Raw genomic sequence first — 27,501 nt, forward strand, 5'->3', positions numbered from 1 at the left:
ATTCTGCTATTGATTCCTTCTAGAGTATTTTTAATTTCATTTATTGTGTTGTTCCTCATTGTTTGTTCTTTAGTTCTTTTAGGTTCTTGTTAAACGTTTCTTGTATTTTCTCCATTCTGTTTCTGAGATTTTGGATCACCTTTACTATCATTACTCTGATTCTTTTTCAGGTAGACTGCCTATTTCCTCTTCATTTGTTTGGTCTGGTGGGTTTTTACCTTGCTCCCTCATCTGCTGTGTGTTTCTCTGTCTTCTCATTTTGCTTAACTTACTGTGTTTGGGGTCTCCTTTTCACAGGCTGCAGGTTCATAGTTCCTGTTGTTTTTGATGTCTTCTTCCAGTGGGTAAGGTTGGTTCAGTGGGTTGTGTAGGCTTCCTGGTGGAGGGTACTGGTGCCTGTGTTCTGACGGATGAGGCTGGATCTTGTCCATCTGGTGCTGTGTTTTGGGTTGTCTGTGAACTTAGTGTTATTTTAGGCAGCCTCTCTGCTAATGGGTGGGGTTGTGTTCCTGTCTTGCTAGTTCTTTGGCATGGGGTGTCCAGCACTGGAGTTTGCTGGTCGTTGAGTGGAGCTGGGTCTTAGCATTGAGATGGAGATCTCTGGGAGAGCTTTCGACAATTGATATTACGAGGGGCCGGGAGTTCTCTGTGGACCAGTGTCCTGAACTCGGTTCTCCCACCGCAGAGGCTCAGGCCTGACACCCAGCCGGTGCACCAAGACCCTATTAGCCACATGGCCAGGTACGTGGGGAGTTTCTTGCCTTTTGGGAAGTCTGAGGTCTTCTGCCAGCATTCAGTAGGTGTTCTGTAGGAGTTGTTCCTCATGTAGATGTATTTTTGATGTATTTGTGGGGAGGAAGGTGATCTCCACGTCTTACTCCTCCACCATCTTGAAGGTCCTCTCTCCAAACTCCGGAATTCCACACTCCAGAGGCCCTCCTTTCAACGTGCTGCCTCTCCGCTTCTGCCTAAGTGACGAATCTTTATTTACTTTGCCACTCTGTTCTGACAGCATGTTACAAGTGGAGTGGGTACTGAGGGGTGTAGCTGGACCCCCAAAATCCCAGCATTCCCTTCGGGACTCCACCAACATAGCGGCACCCATGTTGCAGTCCTTTATCTCAGGGAGGTGGTTTGGTGCCCCAGGTCCTTCAGGAGTCTTGCCCCTGCGGCTGCGTGAGGCCCACTCTCAAGAGGTGCAATTTTATGATCCATATTCTACATTATTTCTTGGAATGTCAGCAGGTGAGAAGCTGGAAAGACTTCATGTAGTGATAAGAGGATTACAGAGAAATAATGCAGATAGAGAAGTATTGAAAGTTAAGAAAGCTATGTCATTGCCTGAAGCAAGTCACTTGGCCATTCTTATCTAAATGCAAAATGAACATTTGCTCTCTTGCCAGGATTAAAGAGCACATGTCTGGTGCAGGAAGAAATAATATTAAAAGTATACAGCATCATGTAGCCTCCCCCTCTGTAGTGGGGAGCTGAACAAGGAATGAGCGGAATCCCCAGGACAGCCTGTGTTTGCCTGTTGGAAAAAAAAAAAACAGCATTCAGATCCTTACTGCAGGGAGCTGTCCTGATTTGCAAGTTCTGCAAATGAGATTTTTAGGTTCTGGAGTTTTATTCAGTTTGAGACAAGGTGAAAGATGGAGGGGGAGGGTGGCATCACAGGGGAAGGTAGGAAAATGTCACAGAACTCAAGTCCAAATAAATTGTCTCTCAACCCTCACCTCCACCCACTGATTCTTTTAAGGTAGGGATTGAGCTAAAGACTGCCAAACCTTTTTTAACCAGTCCTACGCAGGTGGCCTAGTACCTCACTTCGGAACTTAGGGGTACTTACCAACTACTGCCTTTGTTCAGGACCTTTGGTCTTTAGGTAAAAGTGAGGCTAAAAATGTCCCACTTCAATAACCTTTTCTATGTTTCAGAAAAAGTTTCAGACATCACATCTGGGCAATTTCAAACAAAGGCTCAGTTCAAACTGTCAGGGTCAGGGAAAACCAGTGTGTCAGAGCAGAGAGGCTGAGGACCCTGTGCCCTTAGAGAGGGTGTTCTGGGAAGCTTCAGGGTGAGGACGGTGTGTTGTCCTTGGAGACACACAGCTCTATTCTGGGGTAAGAATTTGGAACAAGGTTTAATTTCTCCAGATAGGAGAGGTTTTACTGACTTGGCTTGGTGTGTGTAATCCTTTCTAGTCTCTTGAATCTGGTCTGTTCTGATAGAGAATCATTTTGGCCATTGCCCTGATCCAGAAAGCTTATTCCTAGCAAACTATCTTGTGAAGACCACTCTGTTTCTAAGCTTCAACAGGTCACAAACAGACTCAAACCGTTTTTTGGTTCTTTTTTCAAAGAATCATCAGATTTGAGGTCTTTCTTCAAGGAAGCAAAAGGTAGCTCACATTTCCCAAGTCATTCATATACATCATGAACTATAAGTCATCGGCATATGAAATGCAAAGGGATGGAGAGACCCACACACAAGGCATCGTACATTCACAAATACACAATGAGGTCAGTTAAGTAAATGCCCTGTTATTTTTTTGTCCCCAACCCACCTTCTCCCACAGTGTACTATGCACAAAGCCTTCCAGGATGACCACTTCTAGCTTCAAAGCTAGAAGTGGCCTTACCGACTATCTGCTGAGAAGCTGCCCAAGTGACTACCTTTTTGAGTCTCAGGTTCCTCATCAATAAAATAAGGATTAAGATATTACCCACCTAAACAGTTATTATAAAGATTACCTATATGCTCAATTAATATCAGTCTGTTCATTTGTGTTGAAGAAACTGAGATTCAGCAAGGTTGAAGAACATGTCCAAGTTCATGACAGTGATGGGACAAAAACCAGAGTCTCCCGTGTGGTCTGGAAGGCAAATGGAGCCAGGCTGTCTTCAGACAGTCAGCAAACCTTTAAGGGTAAACATGGCATGACTCCATTTATGGTTATAAGTTTCCATTCCAGTGAGAAAAGGTGGTCCTCTATCTCCAGATAGAGGAGCACTGAGAGAGGATTCTCCACAGCCATGATGGTAAATGACTGATGAATATCCAAGAGGAATCCTCTAAGCCACAAAGAGGCACGATTATAAACCACCACCACCACAAGCTTCCGAAGTTAAAGTAAATAAACAGCTGAAGTTAGATAAATAACAAACAAACAGCTGGTCTGGAGTAAAAATTGTGCCCGTGTCTAGACCTGTTTTTATTAGTGTTTATGACTCCTCTGTTGAAACCAAGTCTCTGCATTCTACCAGTGCCCCAGCCTCCACATGGTCCCCTCCCCGTAAAAAAGATCAACCATTTTTGGCCTTTAAAAATGGAAATTGCGTTTAGTTAAACCTAATATTTGTGAATTAACCTATAACATGTTAGTGTTTTAAAGTGGTGCTTTGCTGTGTTAGGGAATCTTCTTTCTTTTTTCTTTTTTAAATTATGAAAGTATGATAACACATTTACAGGGGACTTGAAAAATATAGAACAAAGTTACATACAGTTCCACTACATATTACAATTATTATTTTGTGTATTTACTCTCAGTATTTTGTAAGCATATCTGAAATATTTATAATTGTTAACAATATTCAAGCTTTTAATTAATTCCTTAAAACAGTGAACTCCTAGCCTGTTTCCTTTATATAGAGTAAGAGGAAACTACACTGAATTATCTCTAAGGTTTCTTTTGTTTTCATCATTTTGTGTCCATATAGCCAGATTAACTTGAGTACATTTGATCTGATAAAAATGCTAATTTCTGCATATTTGTATATTTAGTCCCTATGATTTATTGTTCATGCAGTATAACCACTTGTGTACAACTTTCAAGGTTCTAGGGAACATTTCACATGAAAAAGGCTTAATGTGAGCAGCCATTTTTTTGCATGAGGGCCAATTGAAAAAATAAACATGTTTATCAACAAATTTCTTTCACTCAAAATAGTTTTATTAAGTCCTTTCACATAAAATACATATTTTTAAACACAGATGACCTATGTTACTAAAAAGAATATCAACTTTTTTTTTTTTTTTTTGGAAACTAAAATTTTAGAATCTGAGCTTATTTGAGAAGAAACAACCAGGGCCACATCCTGCTTACTTGTTACTCAGTTTGTGTTACTCTTTCAGATTCACAAATTGGTCTACACATATCATCTCATGTCAAGCTTTGAAAGAATTACACAGGATCAATACAGACTCACTTTACAGATGGGAAATTGGGATACTCAGAGAAACAAAGTTGACTTGCAGCTTTTATAAAGGCCAGCTTTCTGACAAGAGTCCAGGGAATAAGAGAGAGTGCTGCCTGTGGCCTGTGGGTTATATAATAATGATGATTTCAACCTGGAAAGGAGTGCACAGGAAGGATTTAACCAAGTTTTCTCATCGTTTAGAAGTGTTTCTCAAACACTGAGATTTGAGAGCAAACGAACATAATACAAAGGCCCAGCCTCATTGAAGTAGACTAGAATTTGGACCTCTGCATTTTCTTCAAATTCCTCTAATTCATACTAAAGTGTGTATGTGCTTGTGTGTGTGTACATGCATGCATGCATGTCACAGTGACTGTTTGCATATGTACTAAAGCAAATAAAGGTTAAAGTGTAGCATGAAGCACTAAGATTAGATGACAGAGCAGAAGAGGAAATGTGGGAGGAAGTTGATACTCACTGACATGGTTTACTTGGGGATGGTATAAAGCAGTGGTTCTCAACCTTTAGTCTGTACTAAAATTGCTCGGAGAGCTGCTTAAAACACAGAATGCTGGGCCCTACCCACGTCCAGAATTTGTAATTCAGTACATCTGGGGTAAGACCCTAGCATATGCATTTCTACCGGGTTCCAGGGGTTGCTGCTGGTGGTCCAGGGGCCACACTTTAGGACCAGCCGTGTAGACAAGCACAGCAGCCCTGAACCCTGGCTGCACACTGGAATCATCTGGGATGAGACTGATGCCCAGCCTCACCCCCAGAGATTCTGATATAATAGAACTTCCGTGGAGCCTGGATAGTGTAGTTTTCAAAGCTCCCCAGGTGTTTTAATGTGCAGTCAGGGTTGAGAACCACTGGTACCAAGGCTTCCTGGAAAAGCAGGCAAGTCTGGGCTCCAGGAGCCACATTGAGTCCTGAGTTGCCGGATTTAATCAGTTTGTTTGTCTGCATGTCCTTTCCCAGGGGCAGGTGAAAGCAATGCACTAAATGATCTTCCTAAGGGCCTTTTCCCCACTCAGTGTCGAGGCTCTGACTAGGATGCTTTAAAAACGCATTTCCGTGTACAAGTAAAACAAACATTTAGACTCAGTTGATTTTTTTTCTTAACAATGCTGCCCTCTAGTGTCCTTTTGGTAGAATTATGTTAACCCACCTCAGTTATCAATACAGTTATTTCCTGTTACGTTAGATAGCCAAAAACTTGGGGGATTTTTCTCTGACATTAAAAAAAAAAAAAAAATGAAGTGGGAATTCCCTGGCGGTCCAGCGGTTAGGGCTCCACGCATCCACTGCAGGGGGCACAGGTTCAATCCCTGGAAGGGAACTAAGACTACACATGCCCGTGTGGGAAAAAAAAAAAAAAAAAGAATATGCATTAAATTCAATTTTACTTTGTGGCAACGTGAATCTCTAACTGTGGCCTCTACATTCTCTGTATTCCTCCCTGCATTCCGTGCTGCAGCCTCCTCCTCCCAGACTCCTTTCTGCATTCCACCAGCCCTTTCCTGCAGATTCAGTAGCCAAACAAATCATGGAGCAAAGAAATTACCCCTCAACTAAAGTACCTGGGGCATAAGGGCATCTTGCATAGGCTCTTCCACGCTCAGAACTGTTCCTTCTCACCTTTTCTTCACTTCCCATCTCTTTTTCACTTGATTGATAGTTTATTGAGAATTGAATTCATCAAACAGGGGCTCCCCTATCTTCCTATGATAAGTTCTCCAAACCTCCTGAGGTCCCACCATCTTGCCAGAAGTGTCCTTCCCACCCCCAGGAGTGTTGTTCTCCTCCATCTCCCTGTGTCAAGTCTCTCCCCCTCCATACTCCCCAACCCTCTAGCCCACATCCTCAGTAACTCCCCTATCTAGATCACTCCCAGTGGCATATAGGCGTACTCTTACATCTTCCAATTTTAAAATAAAACTCTCCTTTGACTCTAAGTACCCCTTCAGCTGCTGCCCTCTTTCTCTGCTCCATTCATTTCCTAACTTGAGTCTACCCAGGTTGTCTCTAACGCCTTCCCTTCCCCGTGTCCATTCTGCCATTGGCTCCAGCCTGGCCTTGGACCCAATGCGGCACAGACACTGACAGCACTCTTTTCATGGTCTGCAGTGACCTCCCTGTCACACAGCCAGATCCTGTGGACGCTGTTCTGTGCTCTTCTGACTCGAATGCTCGTGTGTTCGTCCTCAGGCACAGCTCCTTCTGCAGGCACTCCCTATTCTTGATTCTGAGCTGTCTCCCCATCTGGCTTCCTTCCTGCCCCTCTGGCTGCAGTGACCTCTCCCCGACTCCTGCTCTGGCTCTTAGAACCTCTGCTCTTCTCTGGGCAGACTTCCCTTTTATAGTCTCTTCCACTTCCATGGATTTAAATACAGTTAAAGACTGGTAATTAATAAATAGCTCGCTTCCAGTCCAGGTTGTTCACCGTGTCATTATCTAGTTATCGCCACTCGACATCTCCCCTCAGTCTCTCACAGTCATCTCCATTTTTGGCATGTCCAAGGAGAGACCCTGGCTCTTCCTCCCAAACCCGTTCCTCGCTCAGTCTCCAGCATCTTGGTGAATGGCCAGTTATCTGGGGGATCGCCTTGATTCCTCCTCGTCCTCACTTGCCACGTTCAGTCCATCTGCAAGTCTAGGGGATACTACCCCCCAAACAGATTTTGATCCATTCGTGCCTCTGTCTTTGCTACCACCTCCTGATTCCAAGCCCCCTCAATTCCTGCCTGGAGTACTGCAATCCCTTCCTAAAGATCTTCCTGCTTCCTCCAACCACCACCCCCGCCCCCCACAGCGCGGTCAGATAGTGTTCTGAAATGTTCACTGCATCGTCATTTCCTTACCTAAAAATGTTAGTGACTTCCCGTCAAGCCCTGAATAACAGACAAATAACACGGTTTGCCCTCTGCCAACTTCATCTTGTAGCCCTGTCCTCCTTCCTGACTCAGCTTCCATGGCTTCCTGATTGCGGGAACTCACCAAGCTCTGTCCAGCCTCAGGGCCTTTGCACATGCTGCTCCAGTGGCCTAGAATCCTCCTCTACTGTTCTTCACCTGACTGGTCCCTATTTATTTTTTATGCCTAAACATTACTCCTCAGGGAGACCTTCCTTGACCAACTAAAATCGGTCTTCCCTCTTATTCCCTATCTCAGCCCCCTATTGGTTTTCTTCATAACATGTCACATTTTGTAATTACCTACTTGTTTACATCTCCATATTCCCCACTCAATTCAAAACTCAAGGAGCTTTGTATCTGTTTTACTCACAGATGAACCCAGTGCCTGGCAGATATTAAGCTCTTAATACGTGTGTGTGAAATAAGGGAATGAAGGTACAGGAGGAGTACCACCTCCACTCCACCTTACCTGCTCTTGCCAAGGCCTCAGTAACTGCCGCATGGCCAAGCCACTGGCCAGTCCTGTGCTCATCTTACGTGATTACAGAATGGAGACGGGAGGCTCTCGGGCTCATTTTATTCTGTTAACCTCCTCAGTGTTTACCAACGTGTTTGATTTGCCACAATATCCCCAACCCCCAGCGTAGCAGACGCCTCATAAATCCTGTTGACTGGATGAACATCTCAGCTCTGGATGAAACAGGATGTGAAAGGAAAGGGAACTAGCACAACGATGGAGATCTCCAAAGAGAGAATACTTTGGGGCAGAGATTTAAATAATGGCTTTAGACTTCCAGAAATTTTAGCACAGGTACTCATTTCCATTTGTATAATAAAAGGAAAGAAAATGTTTCATATAATTTTTTGTATCTCATTTGCTTTATAAAGGGAGAACTATCTTCATAGATTTAGTGCTGAGTAATAAACTGATATTTAGGAGTCTTTCTCCAAGAAAGAAAAATATTTTCCTTATAAGCCAAGTTCTACCTCTGTTGGGACTCTGGTGAGTAAAAGCATTCCCATCTTCCAAACAAAGAAACCAATGGCAATTTTAAATGGTTTACGTAAGTCAAACAAGCAAGCAAGCTAAGACCCTAACCCTCACTGTCTCGTTCCAAATCCTGTCCCTGCTCAATTAAGACAGTGCTTTTTGCTGGTGAGGAATAAAATAACACATCTACTCAACTCGAGTTTGAGAAAGGATTTGATTCTTCTGAAGGACACATAACCTACCAGATATTAGTGGGGCAAGAAAAGCCCATGGCCTGCAACCCCTTGAAAATGTCAAATGACCTAGCAGCCTGGGTATTTGGCTGACCTGCTTTGTAGAAGAAATCCAACCGTGTCTGTGACTTATCACTCAATTGAACTTGAGGTTCTCCGTGCTCCCTGGTTCTGCATCACATCGGCTGGTGCCAAGAAGATTAGCTCAGCTCCACCCCTCTGGGAAGGGGTTCATTTTCCTGCTTAAGAAATCTGATGTCAAGCTGAAAGAGGCTGATGAGCAAGCGGGGCAGGGCCACAGGCAGGATCCGGTAAAATGCATGACATGGGTGTCTTAGAATGAACTTTGGTCCAAAGTGGTCAAGGACAGAGTATGCCAGTGCGGGCTGGGAGCCACTGTGGCTTTGGCTGTTTGTTCAGCATTTAATATGTTTATCTTTCTGCCAAACACATTGTTGTTGAGTCATCTCTATTAAACAGCCACCCTGAGTGAGTCTTAGCTCTGCAGATCCCACACACAGAGGCAGGCCTTCTATCCCCAATGACCCTCCATTCTACAAAGTCAAAACAAATGCTTTCTCTCACTTCTCACTTTAGTGAGCCCTTAAGGTCCCCACGTTCTGAAAAAGGTGAATCGTGTGTTCTTTTATCCAGCCAGGAACCCTGAAGCGATAAAAGTAAAGGAAGAACTTAAAGTGGTCATTCTGTTTTTAATATCATTTCATGTTGTTGCTGCAGTCTGAAAATGGAATGTCAGTTTACCCAAAAGTACCAACCACCTCCAAACTATCAATATTTTATGTTAGACTGTTATGTAATCACCAGTGTCAAAGTAATTATATTAATCCAACAAATAATTGCATTAAATATCTAAGCTTTGGGCAGGAAAAGAAAAAAAAAGACTATATAACTTTGAAAAGTATATGTAGTGCTAACTATTTGGCTTTCCATAGAAATCGTTCGAGCCATGACACATGTAATAAACCAAGGAATGGCAATGTACTGGGGAACCTCCCGCTGGAGTGCCATGGAGATCATGGTAATTTCATTTCTATTTTTAAATGGCCATTGAGTACCTATTATTGTTTGTTAGATATCATGTGTAAGTTGTAAGATCTTTTGCAAACTTTCTTCACAATCACAATGGCACTAGAATTCTATGATCAATTCCATCAGTAATAGAGTTGGATATGGGGGGTGGATCTCTTCAGCTCAGAATACAACAGGGAGGGTGCAGGTATCTAACAGGAACTGTGCTTTAGCATGTTCTCTGGTAGTAAGAGTAAATTTCTCAGCTAACGAGACATATGAACACAATATTCCAGGTTTTTTTTAATGTATTAAATAATGGTACTGTTCATAACATGCTAATTACAGATCATTTTTATATTATGTATTAGTTAAGTTTTATTTCTTTAGGAACCTAGAAATAGTCAAACTACATTTTCTTTGTAATAGTCCATAATTCATACTTGGACTAATTTTCCCTGGACCTTACTCATTCCAAAACCTCTCAAAGAATAATAAGGATTTCCTGCATTGGTATTTCTCAGTGAAATTGATGGTCATAACTTTGCTTACTATTTGGCAATCTGCATGTTTCTTGGTTTGTATTGATTTCACCAAAATGAAATTTTTTCATGCATACGGCGTTATTTCTCATCAGCTATAAATTCAGTTGCACTTTTATTTCTCCCTAGGAAGCCTACTCTGTAGCAAGACAATTCAACATGATCCCACCAGTCTGTGAACAAGCTGAGTACCATCTTTTCCAGAGAGAGAAAGTGGAGGTTCAGCTACCAGAGCTCTACCATAAAATAGGTAATCTTCACAATCAAATTTACTGTTTATTTTTAACAACAGGATGATCAGTGATCCAGAAAAAAAAAACGTTACTGAAATGCTGTCCTAAATGTTCCTAATTAACCTAGGGGTTGTCAGCACTATGCATTCCAGAGACTGGAAGAATCAAAAGTGCCTGTATGTAACCTCCAGAGTATCACTCATGAAAGCCAAGCAGAGCTGTAAATTGTGACCGGTGTACAAGCTGTAGTCAGTAGGTGTTCAAAAAATGCATATAGAATGAAGGGAAGAAGCAATGAATAAACGTATTTTTCATAGGGTAGTTGCTCTAGCCAAGAATGCATCTGAGTGGATTCTGACTGCCTTTCCCAAAAATTATGGATTTATACATCTGTAGCTCCTACTTTGCCTAGAACTGAGTCAGAATGGGAATTCAAGAACGGCTGACAAGCCAGAGACACGTGTTTTTGTAGGTAGACATAATGACAAAGAGAGGGAAAAAATATATACACAACATGTACACGAGAATTTTGGACATCAGAAAAACTTAAGTAAGCCACATTTTCAGGCGTACTTATTAAAACAGCTTCCAGAGATAATTTTCTTCATAAGAAATGGAGGTTTACACGAGTGGGAAAATGCTGGGTAAAAAAAAAAGGATTAAAAAGTTCAACAACAGCAATAACAATTGTTGTTATTGCTATCACTGCGTGTTTACCGTGCAGTGGGCGTTGTGCTCCTGCTTTCCACCAGGCACTATTAAGGCACTGAGTGAACAAGCGAAGAGCTGGATTTCTGTGCAAGCAAAAGTGTTTATCTCTGAGTGTAAAAAGAAACATAAATTTTGGTCAATCCGAAAACTATGGATAAGCCACATTTTCAGGCTTGATTATATGGCCTGTTCCCCATAACCAACAGTGCACGTTTGATAGGTTTATAAAAATGAAGCACGATTTGTAGATGCCTAAACTGTAATGGAAAGATTTATGCTGATATTAGCTCATGTATCTGGCTAGTTTTCCCCACAACTAACCAAGTCCTTTCTAAACACCCCAACACTTTTGATCCCAGTTTGCAGAAGTAACTTTTTAAGGTTTTTTTCTTCTGTAGGCGTCGGAGCGATGACGTGGTCTCCACTGGCCTGTGGCATCATCTCAGGAAAATATGGAAATGGAGTGCCTGAAAGTTCCAGGGCTTCACTGAAGGTATTTTCCTCCACCTCTAGGAAAGAGTCTGGGGATAGGAGCAAGGGGAAAAAGGAGATTGAACAGAACAGCTCTGCAGCAGCCTGTGGCTCCCTGGCTCAGGCCGAGTGTGGCCTTGGGCTGGCCGGTGTTCCCTGGCCAGCTCCCCAAGCCCTCTGGAGGGCTATACTTCTGGTCAGGCATCAGTGCAGAAAGTTCTTCTCCTCTGGGGACCGGGGGAGATGCCCAATGACCTGGTTGGATTTGTAGACTCAAATTCCTACACTTATTCTTATATTCACGAAGGCATTTCATTCCTCCTTCGAAACTTAGGAAACGTAAAATCCCTCTTCTATGTAAGAGGATCTAATTTTACTTTTCTTGACAAAATAAAATTTGAGCCATAGAGGTTTAATCCACATGTGGCAAACCGGTTGTAGTTGAATAGGTTTGAGGTTGGTTGACGTTTTTTAATATGTGAGGATGGGGAGTAAGGAGGGAGGGTTTGGGAAGCAGATGCAGAGCCAAGCCTCTGTCACGGGGGCTCAGGGCTGGCATTTGCAGAGATCAACTCTGGCTGCTCAGTCTTGCAGCTTAATTTCTTCTCTGAAGCATAAAGATATTTAAGATCATTGACATAAAGTTACCTCCATTCAGAAGATCTTGATGATTAATTTACTGGAGAGTACTCCAAAATCTCTCCTTGTTGATAACAACATGTCTGTTTTTAAAAACTGGAGAGAATGTGTAATAACATTAGAATCACAAATTACTCTGTAATGTCTAGGGAGAGAACATAGGCATTTTCAAAATTCACACATGCCAAAGGCCCCAAAGAGGAAGCAGAAGTCTGACACAGCCTCTTGTCTCCATCAGCACAAAGTCAGCACAAGGACAAATCGAGTTAAGCCCAAACCAGCAACCCTTTAATCAGTGTGGCTGGAACCACCGTGTGCTTCCCTCATCAGGACCTTCTCCAGACTCTAGGTCTATCACTTTTCTCTCTGCTGTACCAGTTGACCTGTTAGCGTGTTTGTTCTCTAAGATAATACAACATAAATATTTTCTAAAACATGGTGACATGGACCTGCTTCTAGTTTTGCATTATTACCTAATTATCCTAGAATATTATATATGGTCTTGTTTCTGAAAAATGGAAGGTTTTGAATAAGTCAGCAAAGAAAAACAAAAAGCTTCTTAGGAAAGAAGGGATAAAAGAAGGGATAAAAAGGGATAAAAGGATAAAAGGATGGCAAGAAAAGAGTGAAGAAAGAAAAGCATTGAAAATTGTGATTTTGCTGAGCACCTACTATGTGCCAAGCACCGGGCTAAGTGTTTTTATTCATCTCCTTTTTTCCTCGCAAAGATAAATAGATACAGATGGCTTTTAGCCAGTTGTAGCCAAGCATGTTGTCTTACATTCTTTCAGAGACTTTCTGAAAAACTCAGTGTTTCCATATATACCAGGTGTTTGTTCCAGACTATCCTTATAAGAGGGTAAACCTTTTCCAGATGCAGAAACTGAGCACAAAGAGATTAGATAACAATCCAAGAGCATAAACTCATAATAGAAAAAGTTAATAGTAGAACCCAGGTCTCCTGGCTCTCAGTGCATCTCCCTAAAGGCATTTTTGTTTCCCTTCAAACTCAGGTTTTTAAAGGAGGAAGAAATAGCTTTTAAAGGAGGAAGAAATACACTACAGTGTATTTGGAGTATATGATTGGCTGATCTCCATCACTGTTTGAGAAAAGCTTACAAACAGCTGAAAAGCTTTTAAAAATGCACTAACGAAAGGAGGAAAAAAAAAAGGAGATGCAAAATATTTGAAGGTGACTAAGCCCAAAAGCAACCCCAAAAATATTTCTGTTGTTGACTTTTCAGCATCTATTGAAACATCCTTAGCAATAAATAAGGACTCTCAACAGGTGAAAGGCAGCCAGTCACAAAGCACGCTTCTTTAGAGCTCCGCAGACCCTCAGGCTTCTTAATTCATCGGTCCAAGTGCTTTCTGGACTAATATATGTACATTTAGAAAAGCCACTTGAGTAGAGTAACTAAAGCAAAAAATACTACTACTACTAATTATATATATATATATATATATATATTTTCAACCTTAAGATTGAATGAGAATTCTAATAGTAAAAATATTTTTAAAAAAATAAAGACCTAGGCAAATAGATAAATAAGATGGCAACTTTCACCTTCCCCCAAAATAGAATAAACGGTTGGTATTTCACACTGGCTGTTTTAAGTTACACCGATAAAATAAGGATGCTAATACTTTGTTTCTGCTATAAATATTGAACTAGAGTGCTCGCTTCGGCAGCACATATACTAAAATTGGAACAATACAGAGAAGATTAGCATGGCCCCTGCGCAAGGATGACACACAAATTCGTGAAGTGTTCCATATTTTTTTGTAGTGAGGTGGATGGACCTGGAGTCTGTCATACAGAGTGAAGTAAGTCAGAAGGAGAAAAACAAATACCGTATGCCAGCACATATATATGGAATCTAAGAAAAAAGAAATGTCATGAAGAGACTAGGGGTAGGATGGGAATAAAACAGAGACCTACTAGAGCATGGACTTGAGGACATGGGGAGGGGGAAGGGTAAGCTGTGACGAAGTGAGAGAGTGGCATGGACATATATACACTACCAAATGTAGGGTGGACAGCTAGTGGGAAGCAGCTGCATGGCACAGGGAGATCAGCTCGGTGCTTTGTGACCACCTAGAGGGGTGGGATAGGGAGGGTGGGAGGGAGGGAGACGCAAGAGGGAAGAGATATGGGAACATATGTATATGTATAACTGACTCACTTTGTTGTAAAGCAGAAACTAACACACCATTGTAAAGCAATTATACTCCAATAAAGATGTTAAAAAAATATTGAACTAGATTTGAAGGATAAACTAACTGAGTGTGAAAAAATACCTATCTTTTAGATAGTACTGCCCAGGGGATTTTCTGGGAGGCTGCATCTGGCCCACCACTGTTACAAAGACTTCTAAATCAGTGTCATCAGTACTGACTCACCTCTGAGCTAAACACCACTACTTCTTCGTGTCTATCAGACATCTCCACGTGGCTGTCCCATGGGCGTCTGTCATGCCTAATGGAATCTGTCCTCACTCCCCACAATGTACTCTTCCTTCTCATTTAACAGTGCCTCCACCCATCCATCTGGTCATCCCAGTCAGAAGCCAAGGCATTATCTCAGCTGCCTCTTCTCCTCCCTCAGTCTTATCCAGCGGGGCACCAACTCCTCCAGTCCACATCCTGACGCTCTGTGGTCCATTCCTTGTACCGCCCTTGCTCAGATCTTCATCATTGCTTACTTGGTTTGCTGCATTAACCTCCCATCTGGACTCTCTGATTCCCCCCCTCCCTTTTTCAGCTACCCACCAATTTTCTATTATCTATCTCAATTATGTGACCAATTATCTTTCTAAAAGATTAATCTGACTATATCATAAGCCGGCTTAAAATCCTTTAATGACTTCCCAATCACTGATTATAGGACAAAACCTAAAACCCAAAGAAAAAGCATTCAAGGAAATACTCTTGAACCCGTTTTTCGTCTTGTCTCTCCCCAAATCATATTACTTCATTTTTCACCCAAATGCACTGTACTCTTTTTTGCCTCCCCAAAATGTCCTTCTTTACATCCTGCTGTGGAAGCTCTCCTCATCTCTAAAGACAAATCTTGGTTGTCTTCACTCTGTGAAACCTGTCCTCACTTTATAAAACTCAGTTATTGGTACTTTCTTCTATCATTCCATAAACACTTCTTACAGAGTCTTAGAATCCTCTGGCTGCAAGCGATAGAATGCAATTCAACCTAATTTAATCAAAGAAGGGAACGCATAGACAGACACTCCCTGGGAAGGTTGGAGTGGGATGGCCTGAGGGGTGACTCCATCCATAGATTTGCACATCGTCAGGACTCTCCATCTCCTCTATTTCTCCCTGCATGTGAGTGTCATTTTCTTCTCCTACAAGTGGGTGTTCTCCACGAGGCCAGGAGCAGGAATGCTGGTGACTGCAGGCTTACATCCTTAAAGTCATGTAACCTGAGAGAAAAGAGACTTTTTCTTTATCAGCTTCAGTCCAGAGAAGACTGGCCAAGCTTGGGTCATGTGCCAACCTGTTAAACCAATGACAGTGGCCCAAAGGATAAGGTGCTGTGACCAGCTCACATCATGCACCTATGGTGACCTATTTCCCATAAAGAGGCAGTACAAACAAGGCTTCTGAGGAAATCATTGAGGGCGCAATCCAGCTAGAAACAACACTTCTCAAGTTACCAGACAATGATTTGTGAGTACCTATAGGACAGAAACTGAAACTCACGTTAACTCATCACAGAGCCTGGCACATGCTAGGTACTCAATAAATGGTTCTTGAATGAGTGCAGTGAGCCATAACTGAGGATCAACAAAGTCTGATCAAGAGACCAGGTGAGCAGCTTTTAAATAGACATTTTAGATAAAAATGAAAAGTGCAATAAAATTTATGGACAGCTCTTCCCTACTGTTGGGAAAATACCTTATAGAAAAATCATAAAAATATGGACCCTTTTGTCAAAGGTAAACAGGAAACATGCAAACTTACGTAGATCAAAGTGGGTGGAGAGGGGCAGTCCAAGTACTCCAGGTGTTCACATTAAGAAACTAAGGATATTGCACATTATGGTACAATTTCAGAAGGAAATTTTTTAGCTCCAGCATTTTACCTAGAGATTTTCACCTCAGTAGTGAAGACTCTGCTGCTCTTTTGAGCCAAAGACTTTGATTTTAGATAGAAATAGTCAATGACCTTGAATGCTAAATTATTCTAGACAAGGCCCAGTAATGAAATGTGACTGATTCTGTCCATGGCTTTATAGTTGCTGCCTGAGTTCTAATCTAGGATTAACTAACAGGCAACTGGGGGATTTGGGGCTGATCTCACAGACTATTCCCACCCTGTTATGGCTACCTGTAATATGGGTGTCACACAGATAATGGTCACAGCAATAGGAGATGGCAAAGAAACAGGCTTTAGGAAAATTTAAAGAATTTTGTGACATGTATAAAAGTAATAGCCCACTAATCTGTGGAGAAAAGCTCATTCAATTGTTCCTTTGGCAAATATTTACTGAGTGTCTACTCAGTGCCAGGCCCTGTGCTGAGGGCTGAGGATACAGGGACAGTCTCAATGTAACTCAGGGACTTGTTGGAGACAGACATGAGAAGGGGTGAATTATGAAACTATGTGGAATCCACAAGCACTGTGGAAGCACGCAGGGCTGCCAGCTGAGTTGTACTTCTTTAAGGAGGAAGTGTCTGTGCTCAATCTGAAAAATTGAAGATATCTATCTTTACCCTGTGGAGCCCTGGTCTCTCAGATCCCTTCCTAACCACCATATTGACTGAGCCCCTCCTCTGGGCCAACCACTGTGTCAAGACCGGAGATGGTGAGATGAACAAGAAGCCATCCCTGCCTTCCACTTAGAAAGAACAATCAACATGTAATCAAACCACTGCAGGAATAGGATTAAGCAAGTGGAATGGAAGATGAAATTTCATCTTCTGATTCGTGGATTACTGCCCTCAGCCAACAAGCTGGGTTTATTATTGCATACAACCACACCCATCACCAACCTTCTTACCAACAACACTGGTTCACTTCCATATGCAATTAATATTTTAGTTAAGCCTCATCTTCTCCCTATGCTAACATTTTCCCACTTGTAAAGCAGTTAAAGTTATGTATTTCAGAAACACATTTGTTTCCTTTGGTATGAGGAAAGCAGTAGAAATACTATGCATCTACTTTTTAAAAACCCGAACCTGCTTATGTTTTCCAGTGATTAGAGTGAGATTTATGTTGAGGGTAGGAAGAAAGGTACTCAATAAATGAATGTTTAGTATTTGTTACTTTTAGAAATCTTCCTAAAGATCGATGAATCAATCAATCTTTATGTGTGTGGTATATGTTGAAACCTCAGGAACTCTCCGAGTTCTAATAAAAAGCAATTGTTCAAGAAGCATTTGGCTATTGGTTTTCATCCATGTTTTTCTTTCTTTTTCATTTGAATAACATTCAGAGATACTCATCCTCTGAAAAATGTTATGAAACTAAAGTGAGGATCGGTGATGTTTTTCCGCTTGAGGACGGTAGAAGTAAGTTCAGGGGCTCTCTGATGTACCCAGCATGCTGCCAGGGAAGGCTGCTGGGCCCCCATCACAGTGTTCATTGCTCCTAACTGTCCACCTCATCACCACTGGCACCAGCCGTCATCTCTGGAGAGATGCTCAAGGCCACACTTCCTCCTGGAAGAAGCTAAGGTCTCCGGAGCCGAGACTAGGAAAACTCTTGGCCATCTCTCTAAGCAAACTTCATGTGAGGAGCCAGACCATAAGCCTCTGAGATCTAGGAGGAGAACAGAACTGGGGCTGCTTGTTCTTTTTTCTTTTCATATCTGCAAAATCATTCCAAAAATCATAACAAAACATAATGCGGTTTTTTTCTTTGGAAATACTGTCTTAGAATGATGAAAAAATACTTAAAAAGAACAAAAGCCAGCAGCCCATTGAAATCATATGGGTGGAGATTTTGTGATGATTGCCCAGCTTTCCACTGACTTTGGGAAGGTAAAGGTCTGTGGTGGTAATTATGTCACAAACGCATGCAATGGATAAAGTCCACGTTGCCACACAGGGAGATGGTTTTTATTATTGTCACTAAAACAGACTAACCGATTCTTACAAATATTCTTTTCCTTTGGGTGTTGCTGCATAGTGCTAGCTTTGTACGTAAGAGTCTATTGTTCCTCATTTCATAGTAAGAGCAGAACCTTCTGAAAAATAGGGCATTGAGAAATTCTAAAATATTCTTTTCCTTATATTTAGGAAATCAGGCTCACTTCATAGTCTACATCAGGGTCAGTTTCTTCTCAGAGGTTTTAAAGCTTAGTTTCTCATTTACCTTTTTAAGTTTCAAACGTTATACAAAAGGTAATACCCGTTTGGGAAAGTGTTTATCCACTTCAAAACTTTAAAATGGGACTTCTCTGGTGGTCCAGTGGTTAAGACTCTGCACTTCCACTGCAGGGGGCATGGGTTCCATCCCTGGTCGGGGAAGTTCCAAATGCCTCGCGGTGTGACTTTAAAATGTACTTGGTACCTATCAATTATACCATTCACATCTGCTTCTAGGAAGGAGCAGAGAAAGCTAACAATAAAACACTATTATTAGAATACTGAAGAGACTAGGAGTAAATTGAAGCCAAGAGGGAGAAAGATAGTTACAGCAGGAAATGTAAGATAATGACTTCCTTTGAGAAGAAAGCTTGGCACCCAACTTCCTTGACAAAAAGGAAACATAATAGACCCCGGTGAAATGTAAATGCCTTTTTTCCCCTACATTCTAAGGGCTATTGCAATAAGAAACATCATGTCCAGATGGGATCTAATTGATTATATGTTAGGATTTTAACAACTTTTGTGCATGTCGATGGATCTGAATGGTGAGTTTTAGTCAAAATCAATCTGTCTTGAACCAGTAAACAAGGAAGGAGACCGTAGGGAACATTTCCTTGCATGAAGACATAGGCATCCTTGTCACCATCAAACAGAAAGGTCAGAGCCAAGAAGATACAGGAATTCACCACGAGGCTCTTATATTTTATTGAATTAACAATTTTTGCATCAAACCCTTACCAGACATTAATATTTAAATGTTCTTCTTATCTCTAGTGCTACCAGTGGTTGAAGGAAAGGATTGTGAGTGAAGAAGGGAGAAAACAGCAAAACAAGCTGAAAGACCTTTCCCCGATTGCGGAGCGTCTGGGATGCACGCTACCTCAGCTAGCCGTGGGTGAGAAAGTCACTTGGGAGGGGAAGCCCTGCTGGATCACGGAAAATGAAATCGTTCTCTACTGTTGATCCACATCTCTTGCATGATAACATACCTATTGCAGAGGCAGATGATCTCTGAAGCATAGACTCCTGGTTAATACTATCTAAAACGATAGATAGTATTAGATAGGTTTTTCAGAGTTCCCGAGAGTGGTTCCACATGCTGAAACACTTTTCTTACTTCCTTCTCCTTTCCCTTATAACACAGTTTAAAACAAGAACACGTCAGTGAAAACGCACACATCCTCACAGTGTCAAGGGTGAGCACCCCTGAGCTGTGTAGTGACATCCATTGCTTCTGGCTCAATTTTCCATCCCCGTCGAAGGTAAGGCGGGGTTGGTGAGAGGCTGAGGAGCAGGGCTGCGACCGTGGCCAAGGCTACTGCCGCATGGAAGGCCTATCCCATGGGAGCAGCGTCACCGTGAAACTTCCAGAGCCACGAAAATGGCTCTTCCGACATTGTGGAGTCAATGAAAGGTCAGGGTCACGGGTAACAACTGAAAGCCACGTTGCACCAGAACCATCCTGTAGAAATATAATGTGCACCATGCGTTTAATTTTTAAATTTCCAGTGGCCATATTAAAATAGTAAAATGGAAATAGGTGAAATTAATTTTTAAATGGATTTTAACCAAATATAGCCAACATATTGTCATTTTTAACATGTAATAAATATAAAAAGTTACTGAGCTATGTCACACTCTATTTTTCATACTAAGTCTTCAAAATCCAGAGTGTATTTTACACCTACAGCACATGTCAATTTAGGCTAAACACATCTCCCGGGTTCAAAAGCCACAAGTGGCTAGAGACTAAGGATTAGACAGAAAAGCATTTAAACTTTCAGTTCCCTTGCTGGAGAGTATCTGCCAGGCTCTGTGATAAGCTCTTTAATGCTCATCTTCTTGTCTCCTTAATCGTGGGTCCCACGAGGTGCATACTAATCGTAGCCCTATCTTACAGATGTTAATGGAGTTTTGCTACTATTATCTCCACTTTACAAATGAAGAAGAGGCTGAAGAGAAAAGAATTCATGTGGTAGCTATGAGAAAAGAATAAAATGGGTATAGAGTCTAGAAGAAACTCCTAAGGATTAAGAAATAGCAGGAATTGGGACAAATCAGATACAGTGAGCCAATGAGATAAAAAGCTCAAGATAAGTTCCATGCAAATAAAATAAAAGAATATTTGTTAGATGCTTGACTCTTCTGAGGCTGGAAGGCAGGAAAATGGTAGCTGCAGTTAATAGTCACAGAAAGGTGGAAATGGGAGACGGTTTTAGGAGGGAAATACCAGTTACCTAAGTATATGTGTAACTATTGCTGTAATCCTTTCTTCCAAAAAAGAAAAAAACAAAGATTATATTTAATGTAATTAGTTAGCATGCTATGGCTTTAATGAGCCCAGTAAAAGATATTAGCTGTCGACCATCATCAAGTTATTTAACCTGATTATCCACTTTCTCATCTGTAAAATGGGTATAGTATATATATATATATATGTATATGGGTATAGTATATAAAATGGGTATAGTATAGATAGATAGATAGATAGATAGTATATATCTTACAAACTTGTTGAGCAAAAGGAAATTATGTATGTAAAGAAAAGAGTAGGTGCTCAGTAACTGGTGAAGATGAGGATGAAGATGATGATGTTTTTGCAAAGAATTAGACACCCTCTGCTGAAACTCTGTCCACTCCTAGCCGTCATATATGGTCAGAGGCACAAGCACAAAGAGAAACACCTATTCTTAAACCATAGCCATAAATACGATCTTTAGGTGGTAACATGAAAGCAAGTATTGAATCTAGCTCTGAAAGAGATAGAAGAACACTGTCTTTCTAAAGAGAAAATCTTTACAACATTTAGACTTTCACTGGATGTCAGATGTACATGACTCTTTACAGAGTCTGAGTTTAAATTAAAACATGCTTTGTTTTTCCTTTTCCTCCCTCTGTACCCCCAGATGTCTTTCTCGCCTGTCATTTTGTTCTTTTCTTTGTAAACACGTAGTTTTGTTTTTAACCACCGAACTCTCAAACCAAGAGGGAAATTATTTCCAGGCATATTACCTTTGATCTGCTAGAAGCGTGTCGGGGGAGGGGAGATCCTCTGGCAGGAAACAAACTACTTGAACCCAACTGTGGGCTAGTGCCCGTGTCTCATGCCTGCACAGGAGCCAGCATTCACACCTTGCTAATAGACACTCTGGATGCGCCTGTGGGGGACACTTGAGTAGATGCTAATTATCTGGAGTCATCTACGTTACCTCTGGCATTGGCCAGCTCTGCCCAGTGGGTTCTCCTACATGGCCCAGCAGCCCATGGGGGAATCATCTGTTGCTGGCATCAGGTAGTTTATGGGCAGTAATTTTCTCGGTGCCCTGCTTTACCCTCAGAACTTCCACTAGTGCCAAAAAAGAGTTCTAAGTGCAAAGTAGGAAAGAAGGCAGCCAAAAAAAGAAAATAGAAAGAAAAAGCCCAGGATCACTTGGCTTGTTGCCTTCATAGAGCATTATTTTTCCCACTTGGAAGGATTTAGTGATTGCCTTAAAAGGTCTGAGCGTGGTAACAGCTTAACAGTATCAGTTGACAGCATGGCCTGACCAAATGGGGGCAGAAGAAGAGGTGTTCAGGGATGTCCATCAATCATCCATGTCTCCGTTTATTCAACAAACATCTAATGAGCACCTACTATGTGCAGGTGCTGGGCTGGGTGCTGAGCATCCAACTGCAAATAACACACATCTCACAGTCTGGTGGGCAGGTCAAGAAATTAACAGATAATTTTAATACAGTGTGAGAGTAAAATAATTGAGAAAGGCAGGGCGGGCTGGGGTGGGGGGTGGGTGGGGAGTGGGTTTAGAAGTAAAATGTAGGAGCTCCCAACCCGGCCTGGGACTCAGGGAACGACTTTAGGAGAAGGCAGTGCCCATGAGGAATCCCAGATGATGAGTAGATATTAGTGAGGCAAAGGAAGGGAGGAGGCAAAGGGACATTCCAGACCCAGGGGACTGCTTGAGCCAAGGGCTTGGGGAGGAGAAACACAGCATGATATTTGGGGATGGAGAGGATTTACAAATAGTGCTGCTGGAGCACTAAGTTCAAGGCAGGGAGTGAGGAGACCGGAAGCTGGAGTGGAGGGCTTTCTAGTAAGGTTTGTCAGGGTGAGAAGTGAGGGCTTCACCTCATAGGACCAGGATCCCGTCAGGCACACGTTGAAGAATGTTTAGCAGGCAAGTGACTTGAACAGATTTGTATCTGGAGAAGCTACTGCTGGATGTGTGCGGGGTATGCAGGGACAATCCAAACAAGATGTAGGAAAACCAGTTGTGCAGGAGAGACGGTGAGGGCCTGAGGGAGGGAAGTGGACAGTTGAACCAGAGCAGTGATTCTCCAAGTGTGTTCCCATATCCACACACTGGAATACTATACAGCAATAAAATAAATGATATACTGACCCATGCTATAACATGGATGAACCGCACAGACATTATGCTAAGTGAAAGAAGTCAGACACAAAAGACGTACTCCATGATTCCATTTAGGTGAAATGTCCAGAAATAATAAATCCACAGGGGCACAAAGTAGATGAGTGGTTTCCTTGGGTTGGGGGCAGAAATGGGATTAACTGTAAATGGGTGTGAAGGATCTTATTGGGATGATGGGAATGTTCTAAAACTGGATTTTAAATGGTGACGATTGCACACATGATAAATTCATGAAAAATTATTGAATTGTACACCGAAAATGGGTACATTTTACCTCAATAAAGTTGTTTTTAAAAAAAAAAAAAGAGTACCTGTACCGGCAGCATCAGCATCACCTGGGAACTTGTCAGAAATGCAGATCCTCAGGCCCCACTCCAGACTTCCCGGGTCAGAAACTCGAGGTGAAGCACCTCGAGGTGAGTAATCAATGTTTCACAGGCCCTCCGGGTGACTGAGGCATGCTAAAATTTGAGAACTACCGGATTAGAGAAATATTTAGGAAGGACAATCAACTAGATGACAATTAAAAGGGAATGGGGGACCAGAAAAAGACAGTGCCCAAGGATAACTCCCAGGTTTCTGGTTTGGGAGGCCAAGTTGCTGGTGATGCCACCAAATGAGATTGGTAACCCAAGAGGGACAGGCTTAGTTAAGTAGCAAGAAGTTCGCAGTGTCTGTGGGGCGTCTGGCAGGGACATCCAGCAGACACTGCATCCCTGGGCCTAGAGCAATATCTAGTTGCAGGCAGCTACAAACTGAAAAGTCTGCTTGAACCACAGGGAGTTTCCTGGGGACCCTGGCTTCTGACATGGTGAGAAGGGGACTGGGATGTGAGGGGGATGCAGGGAGTCTCAACTGGCCTTTTACAAGTTTAAGAAGAGGAGAAGGGTAGGGTGGCAGCTACACAGGTATGAAGGGCCTGGGGAGGCTTATTTTAGAATGGGAGAAATTTGATTATGCCTTCTTGATAAAGAGAAAGAGGATAGTAAGAAATCAAACATCCAGGAGAGCAAGAGAGGGAGAGAAATAATGGATGAATCAAATCCAAGAAAAGGCAAAAGGAATGGGACCAGGGCAGAGTTTGGCTTTGAACAGACAGCACCCCATAGCCTCTGAAACTGGAGTATGTGTGTGTGTGTACTTGTGTCCACAGGTGAGTGGGAAATTCAGGAATATGCTACCTGAGGGACTCAATTTTCTACATAAAGTAGGCGGCTAGGTCATCTGCTGAGAGGGAGGAGGCCTGAGTTGAAGAGGGTTTAAGGGTAGAGGTTGCTAGAGGCAGAGGAGGGGTGAGGGGTTTGAGGGCTGGTGAGGGAGACGGTCTTCCCAGAATGAACCTCATGTCAGGAAGAAAGGCAGGACCAGAGAGGGCTGACAGGTCAGTGGAGACAAAGGACCCAGGTACCCAGAGTCTACAAGGACTCTACGTAACAGATGAGGGGAAAGTGAGAGCATGAATGAGATGGAAAAGACAGATGGAAACAGGAATCCAGACGTTCGCCCATGAGCAGTGTCAGGTGTCTTCAGGAACAAGACAGTGTTCCTGGGCTGGGCAGCTAGACTGGATGCCCCAGTTGTGGGACAGAGGAGCCCTAAGCCCCACAGTTCACGTGCACGGATTCTACCGAGTCCTCTACACAACAGGGGTTGCTGCTGAGGTTTTTAATCGTGGAACATGCTGTCCATCCTCCCCCAAAGTTAATGTTTTGGTTGCGACAACGGAAGCTACAAATGGTGTTTGCAAACTCATCAACAGTCAGAAGTGCTTTGACTTCCTGACCCACTGCTCTCTCTTCCCAGCGTGGTGCCTGAGAAACGAGGGTGTGAGTTCCGTGCTCCTGGGATCATCCACTCCTGAACAACTCATTGAAAACCTCGGTGCCATTCAGGCAAGTACTGCAGCCCTTTCCAACCAACTCCAGGGAATTTCCTGGTGCCTTTGAAGATGCCCCCAGGCAGTGTCCCGTCTCCCCACCTCTGTCCTTCATTGTGTCACAGCTGAGTTTCATGAAAGCCCCTAATATAGGGAATAGGCTACCTGTTCCTAGATAGGGGAAGAAGGGAAATGGGGACAAAGGCAAAAGAAGCAACAGAACTTTCACCATATGTGGATCCAGGGATGTCCTCTTCTGATTAACAGGCAGTCTCCTCCGGGCTCATTTCTCAGGATGGCTTATGGGACAGTGTATTCTGTGACCCACGCAATGTTACACCTGACAACTGGGTTCCCAGGTCGAACCACACAAGCCTGCCTAATGACCAGCTTGAAATGTAGTAGCCATAGGACAATATCCACACATCATGTATTTACTTGTTTGTCCCACAAGTATGTATTGCCGATCTGCAGTGTGCCAAGCCCCTCCTTTTGCTCTCCTAGCATCCTGGGTCCCTCTCCTGTCACAGCACTTACGGTAACGTAGTATAATCGCCTGTCTCCCTTGAGGTCAGAGACTTGTGTCTTTCTTGCTTCTCCACTGATTCTCCAGTTCCTAGACTCTATGGCCCTTAGTCAACACTCAAGAAATACCTATTGAATGAATGCATGTTTGCCACTTTTAAGACAAACAGGCTCAGAATTCCAGGATGACATCTCCCTAACAGCAGTTTCAGGAGCGCCCAGCCCCATTCCCTCCCCTGCAGTGACTGCTAGGCCTGGAGGGAGCCTGCAGCTGTACCTGGGAAGCCCGTAAGGCAGCAGGAGGGGAAGTGCGAGAGAGATGTTCCTGGGAGTTCTGAGGAGAGGGTGGAGGCTGGTGGCTGTGGTGACCATCCCCTGCCCCCAAAGGTCACATCTCAGTCCTGAGCCTGCCCCACTCTCGGCCCAGCCAGAGGCCACAGGAACGAGCCCATACACAGCTCTTGCCGTAGCTGTATCACCTGCCCAAAGAGAAGTGCCTCACAGCTTCCCCCCGTCCGTCTGTCCCCGAAACCAGCACTTAGCCCTGTTACCTCTCCCAGAAGGAAGTAGATGGAGGTGGGGACAAGCTTGATTAAACTTAAAATTTTAAAAAATCCTTTTGAAGAATAGCCTCGAATATGCTGGGAGATAAACGGTGCAGACCTCCTTCTCTACCGTCACCTTTCTTAGGGCTGTGCAGCTGGGTAATCATCTCTGCCTCTCAGCTTCTGAGAACGCCTCCTGGATTGTGGGGTTCCCTGTCCCTGCCTGGGGAATGCTCCCTCTTAAAAAAAGCCTCCCCACCTTCTCTTATTTTCACTTGTGCTCTGGGAACAGATAAAGGCTCCACAATGACGAGGAGGAAATGGGAACAGTCTATACACAAAAAAACTGAAATGCAACCCAGTGATTTCAATTCCACTAATACTTATTGAGTACTTATTCTGTGTCTGGCACCATGCTAGGCAGAGAGTGTTCCGAGATAAGCACAGGACGGGGCCCTCAAGAGCTCACGGGCTGCCTGAGAAAGAGGGAATTAAGATTCACTCTATCCCGTGGTTCATTCAGGAGTGTTGTGGCCTCTCCCGTTGCGGAGCACAGGCTCCGGACGCGCAGGCTCAGTGGCCATGGCTCACGGGCCCAGCCGCTCCGCGGCATGTGGGATCTTCCCGGACCGGGGCACGAACCCACGTCCCCTGCATCGGCAGGCGGACTCTCAACCACTGCGCCACCAGGGAAGCCCCCAGGAGATCTTTGAGAGCTTACTCTGTACCCAGCACTGGGGACACCACAGGAAACCAGAAAGATATTACCCAACCTTCAAAGTGCTTACATTACAGTGGCAGAGGCACATAATACAGAAACATATAGAATAATTTCAAGTGAGAAGGTTTACTAAGTAAATAAAGATGGTATTGTAATAGAGACTAACTGGGAAATGAGTGAGCCCACTTTAGATAATGTCCTTGCCAAAAGCCCCTCTGGGATATGTGTATTCTGAAGCCTGGAAGTGGAGGACACAGAACATGAAAAGCCATGGAAGGAGCAGACACACAGAAGAGCAGTGCAAAGGCCCTGAGACGCAGACGCACTTGGCTTTTTCCAGGAAGCACCAGCCTAAGGCGAATGTGGTCCACATGCAGTGAGCATAAAGGATGGTGGGCGCAGGCAGGGGACAGGTCACACGGAACACTAGAGAGGTCAGAATTTTGTTCTACTCACAGCCAATCCTTTGGAGGATTTTAAGAGGAGGGACATGCTGTTATTTTAATTTTTAAAGATTGCTTTGGCTGTTGTGTGAAAAGCCAGAATGAAGAAAGGCAAGGACAGGTTGTCCGGGTGACAGGTGATGGTGGCTTGGACTAGCGAGGATGGTGGCCATGAAGGTCAAGGAGTCCGTAGGTTTTGGAAAGAGAGGCATGACTTGCAGATGGCTTGGCAAGAAAAGGGAGCAGCCAAGGATTCCTGTCATGCTAATACACAGTGATCACTGCCATTCCAAGGGGGAACTCATACTGCCTGGGATGGTAAAAAAAAAAAGAAAAAAGGTAGCTTCTGGGCTGTGGGAATACTCCAGGTAGCCAAAGATAACATTTCAGAGGAAAACGGAGGCAGTCATCTTCCCAAAGCACTTCCTCCCTAGCAAGGCTCTGGCTGGTAGCAGGATGGGGCTTTCATGCTCAAAGGGTAACAGAAAAGGGATGTTGTCCAAGCAGGGAGGCTGCTACCAGGAGGGTTTACCTTCCCTTTTCCCTTTCTACTCCACCTCCCGTGAGCCCAGCGCCAAAGATTCCACCCTTGGCAAGCTGTAACTGGGCCCCTTGATGTGGTGAGAGTAGATTGTGTGGCTGGGGGCTCCCTGCAGCGGT

General features: G+C 43.3%; 2 protein-coding genes and 1 non-coding gene across 3 annotated transcripts in view; 2 read left to right on the top strand and 1 right to left on the bottom strand.

Annotated features, from left to right (window-relative positions):
* Positions 1–27,501, top strand: part of KCNAB1 (potassium voltage-gated channel subfamily A regulatory beta subunit 1) — a 400,369-nt gene that overhangs the window by 365,963 nt on the left and 6,905 nt on the right. The window contains exons 9-13 of the mRNA XM_055081324.1: positions 9,295–9,380; positions 10,042–10,162; positions 11,255–11,349; positions 19,076–19,196; positions 24,535–24,623. Of these exons, the coding sequence (XP_054937299.1) occupies positions 9,295–9,380; positions 10,042–10,162; positions 11,255–11,349; positions 19,076–19,196; positions 24,535–24,623 (512 nt within the window). The remainder of the gene's footprint in view (positions 1–9,294; positions 9,381–10,041; positions 10,163–11,254; positions 11,350–19,075; positions 19,197–24,534; positions 24,624–27,501) is intronic.
* LOC112065049 (U6 spliceosomal RNA) lies at positions 13,643–13,749 on the top strand. Its single transcript, XR_002891806.1, has one exon. It is a non-coding gene; the product is annotated as a U6 spliceosomal RNA (small nuclear RNA).
* The window catches only part of SSR3 (signal sequence receptor subunit 3), a 28,596-nt gene continuing 20,397 nt past the window's right edge, over positions 19,303–27,501 (bottom strand). The window contains exon 6 of the transcript XR_003680098.2: positions 19,303–19,763. The gene's annotated coding sequence lies outside the window, so the exon portion shown is untranslated. The remainder of the gene's footprint in view (positions 19,764–27,501) is intronic.

This window comes from Physeter macrocephalus, chromosome 1, assembly GCF_002837175.3.
Source record: "Physeter macrocephalus isolate SW-GA chromosome 1, ASM283717v5, whole genome shotgun sequence".
NCBI lineage: Eukaryota > Metazoa > Chordata > Mammalia > Artiodactyla > Physeteridae > Physeter > Physeter macrocephalus.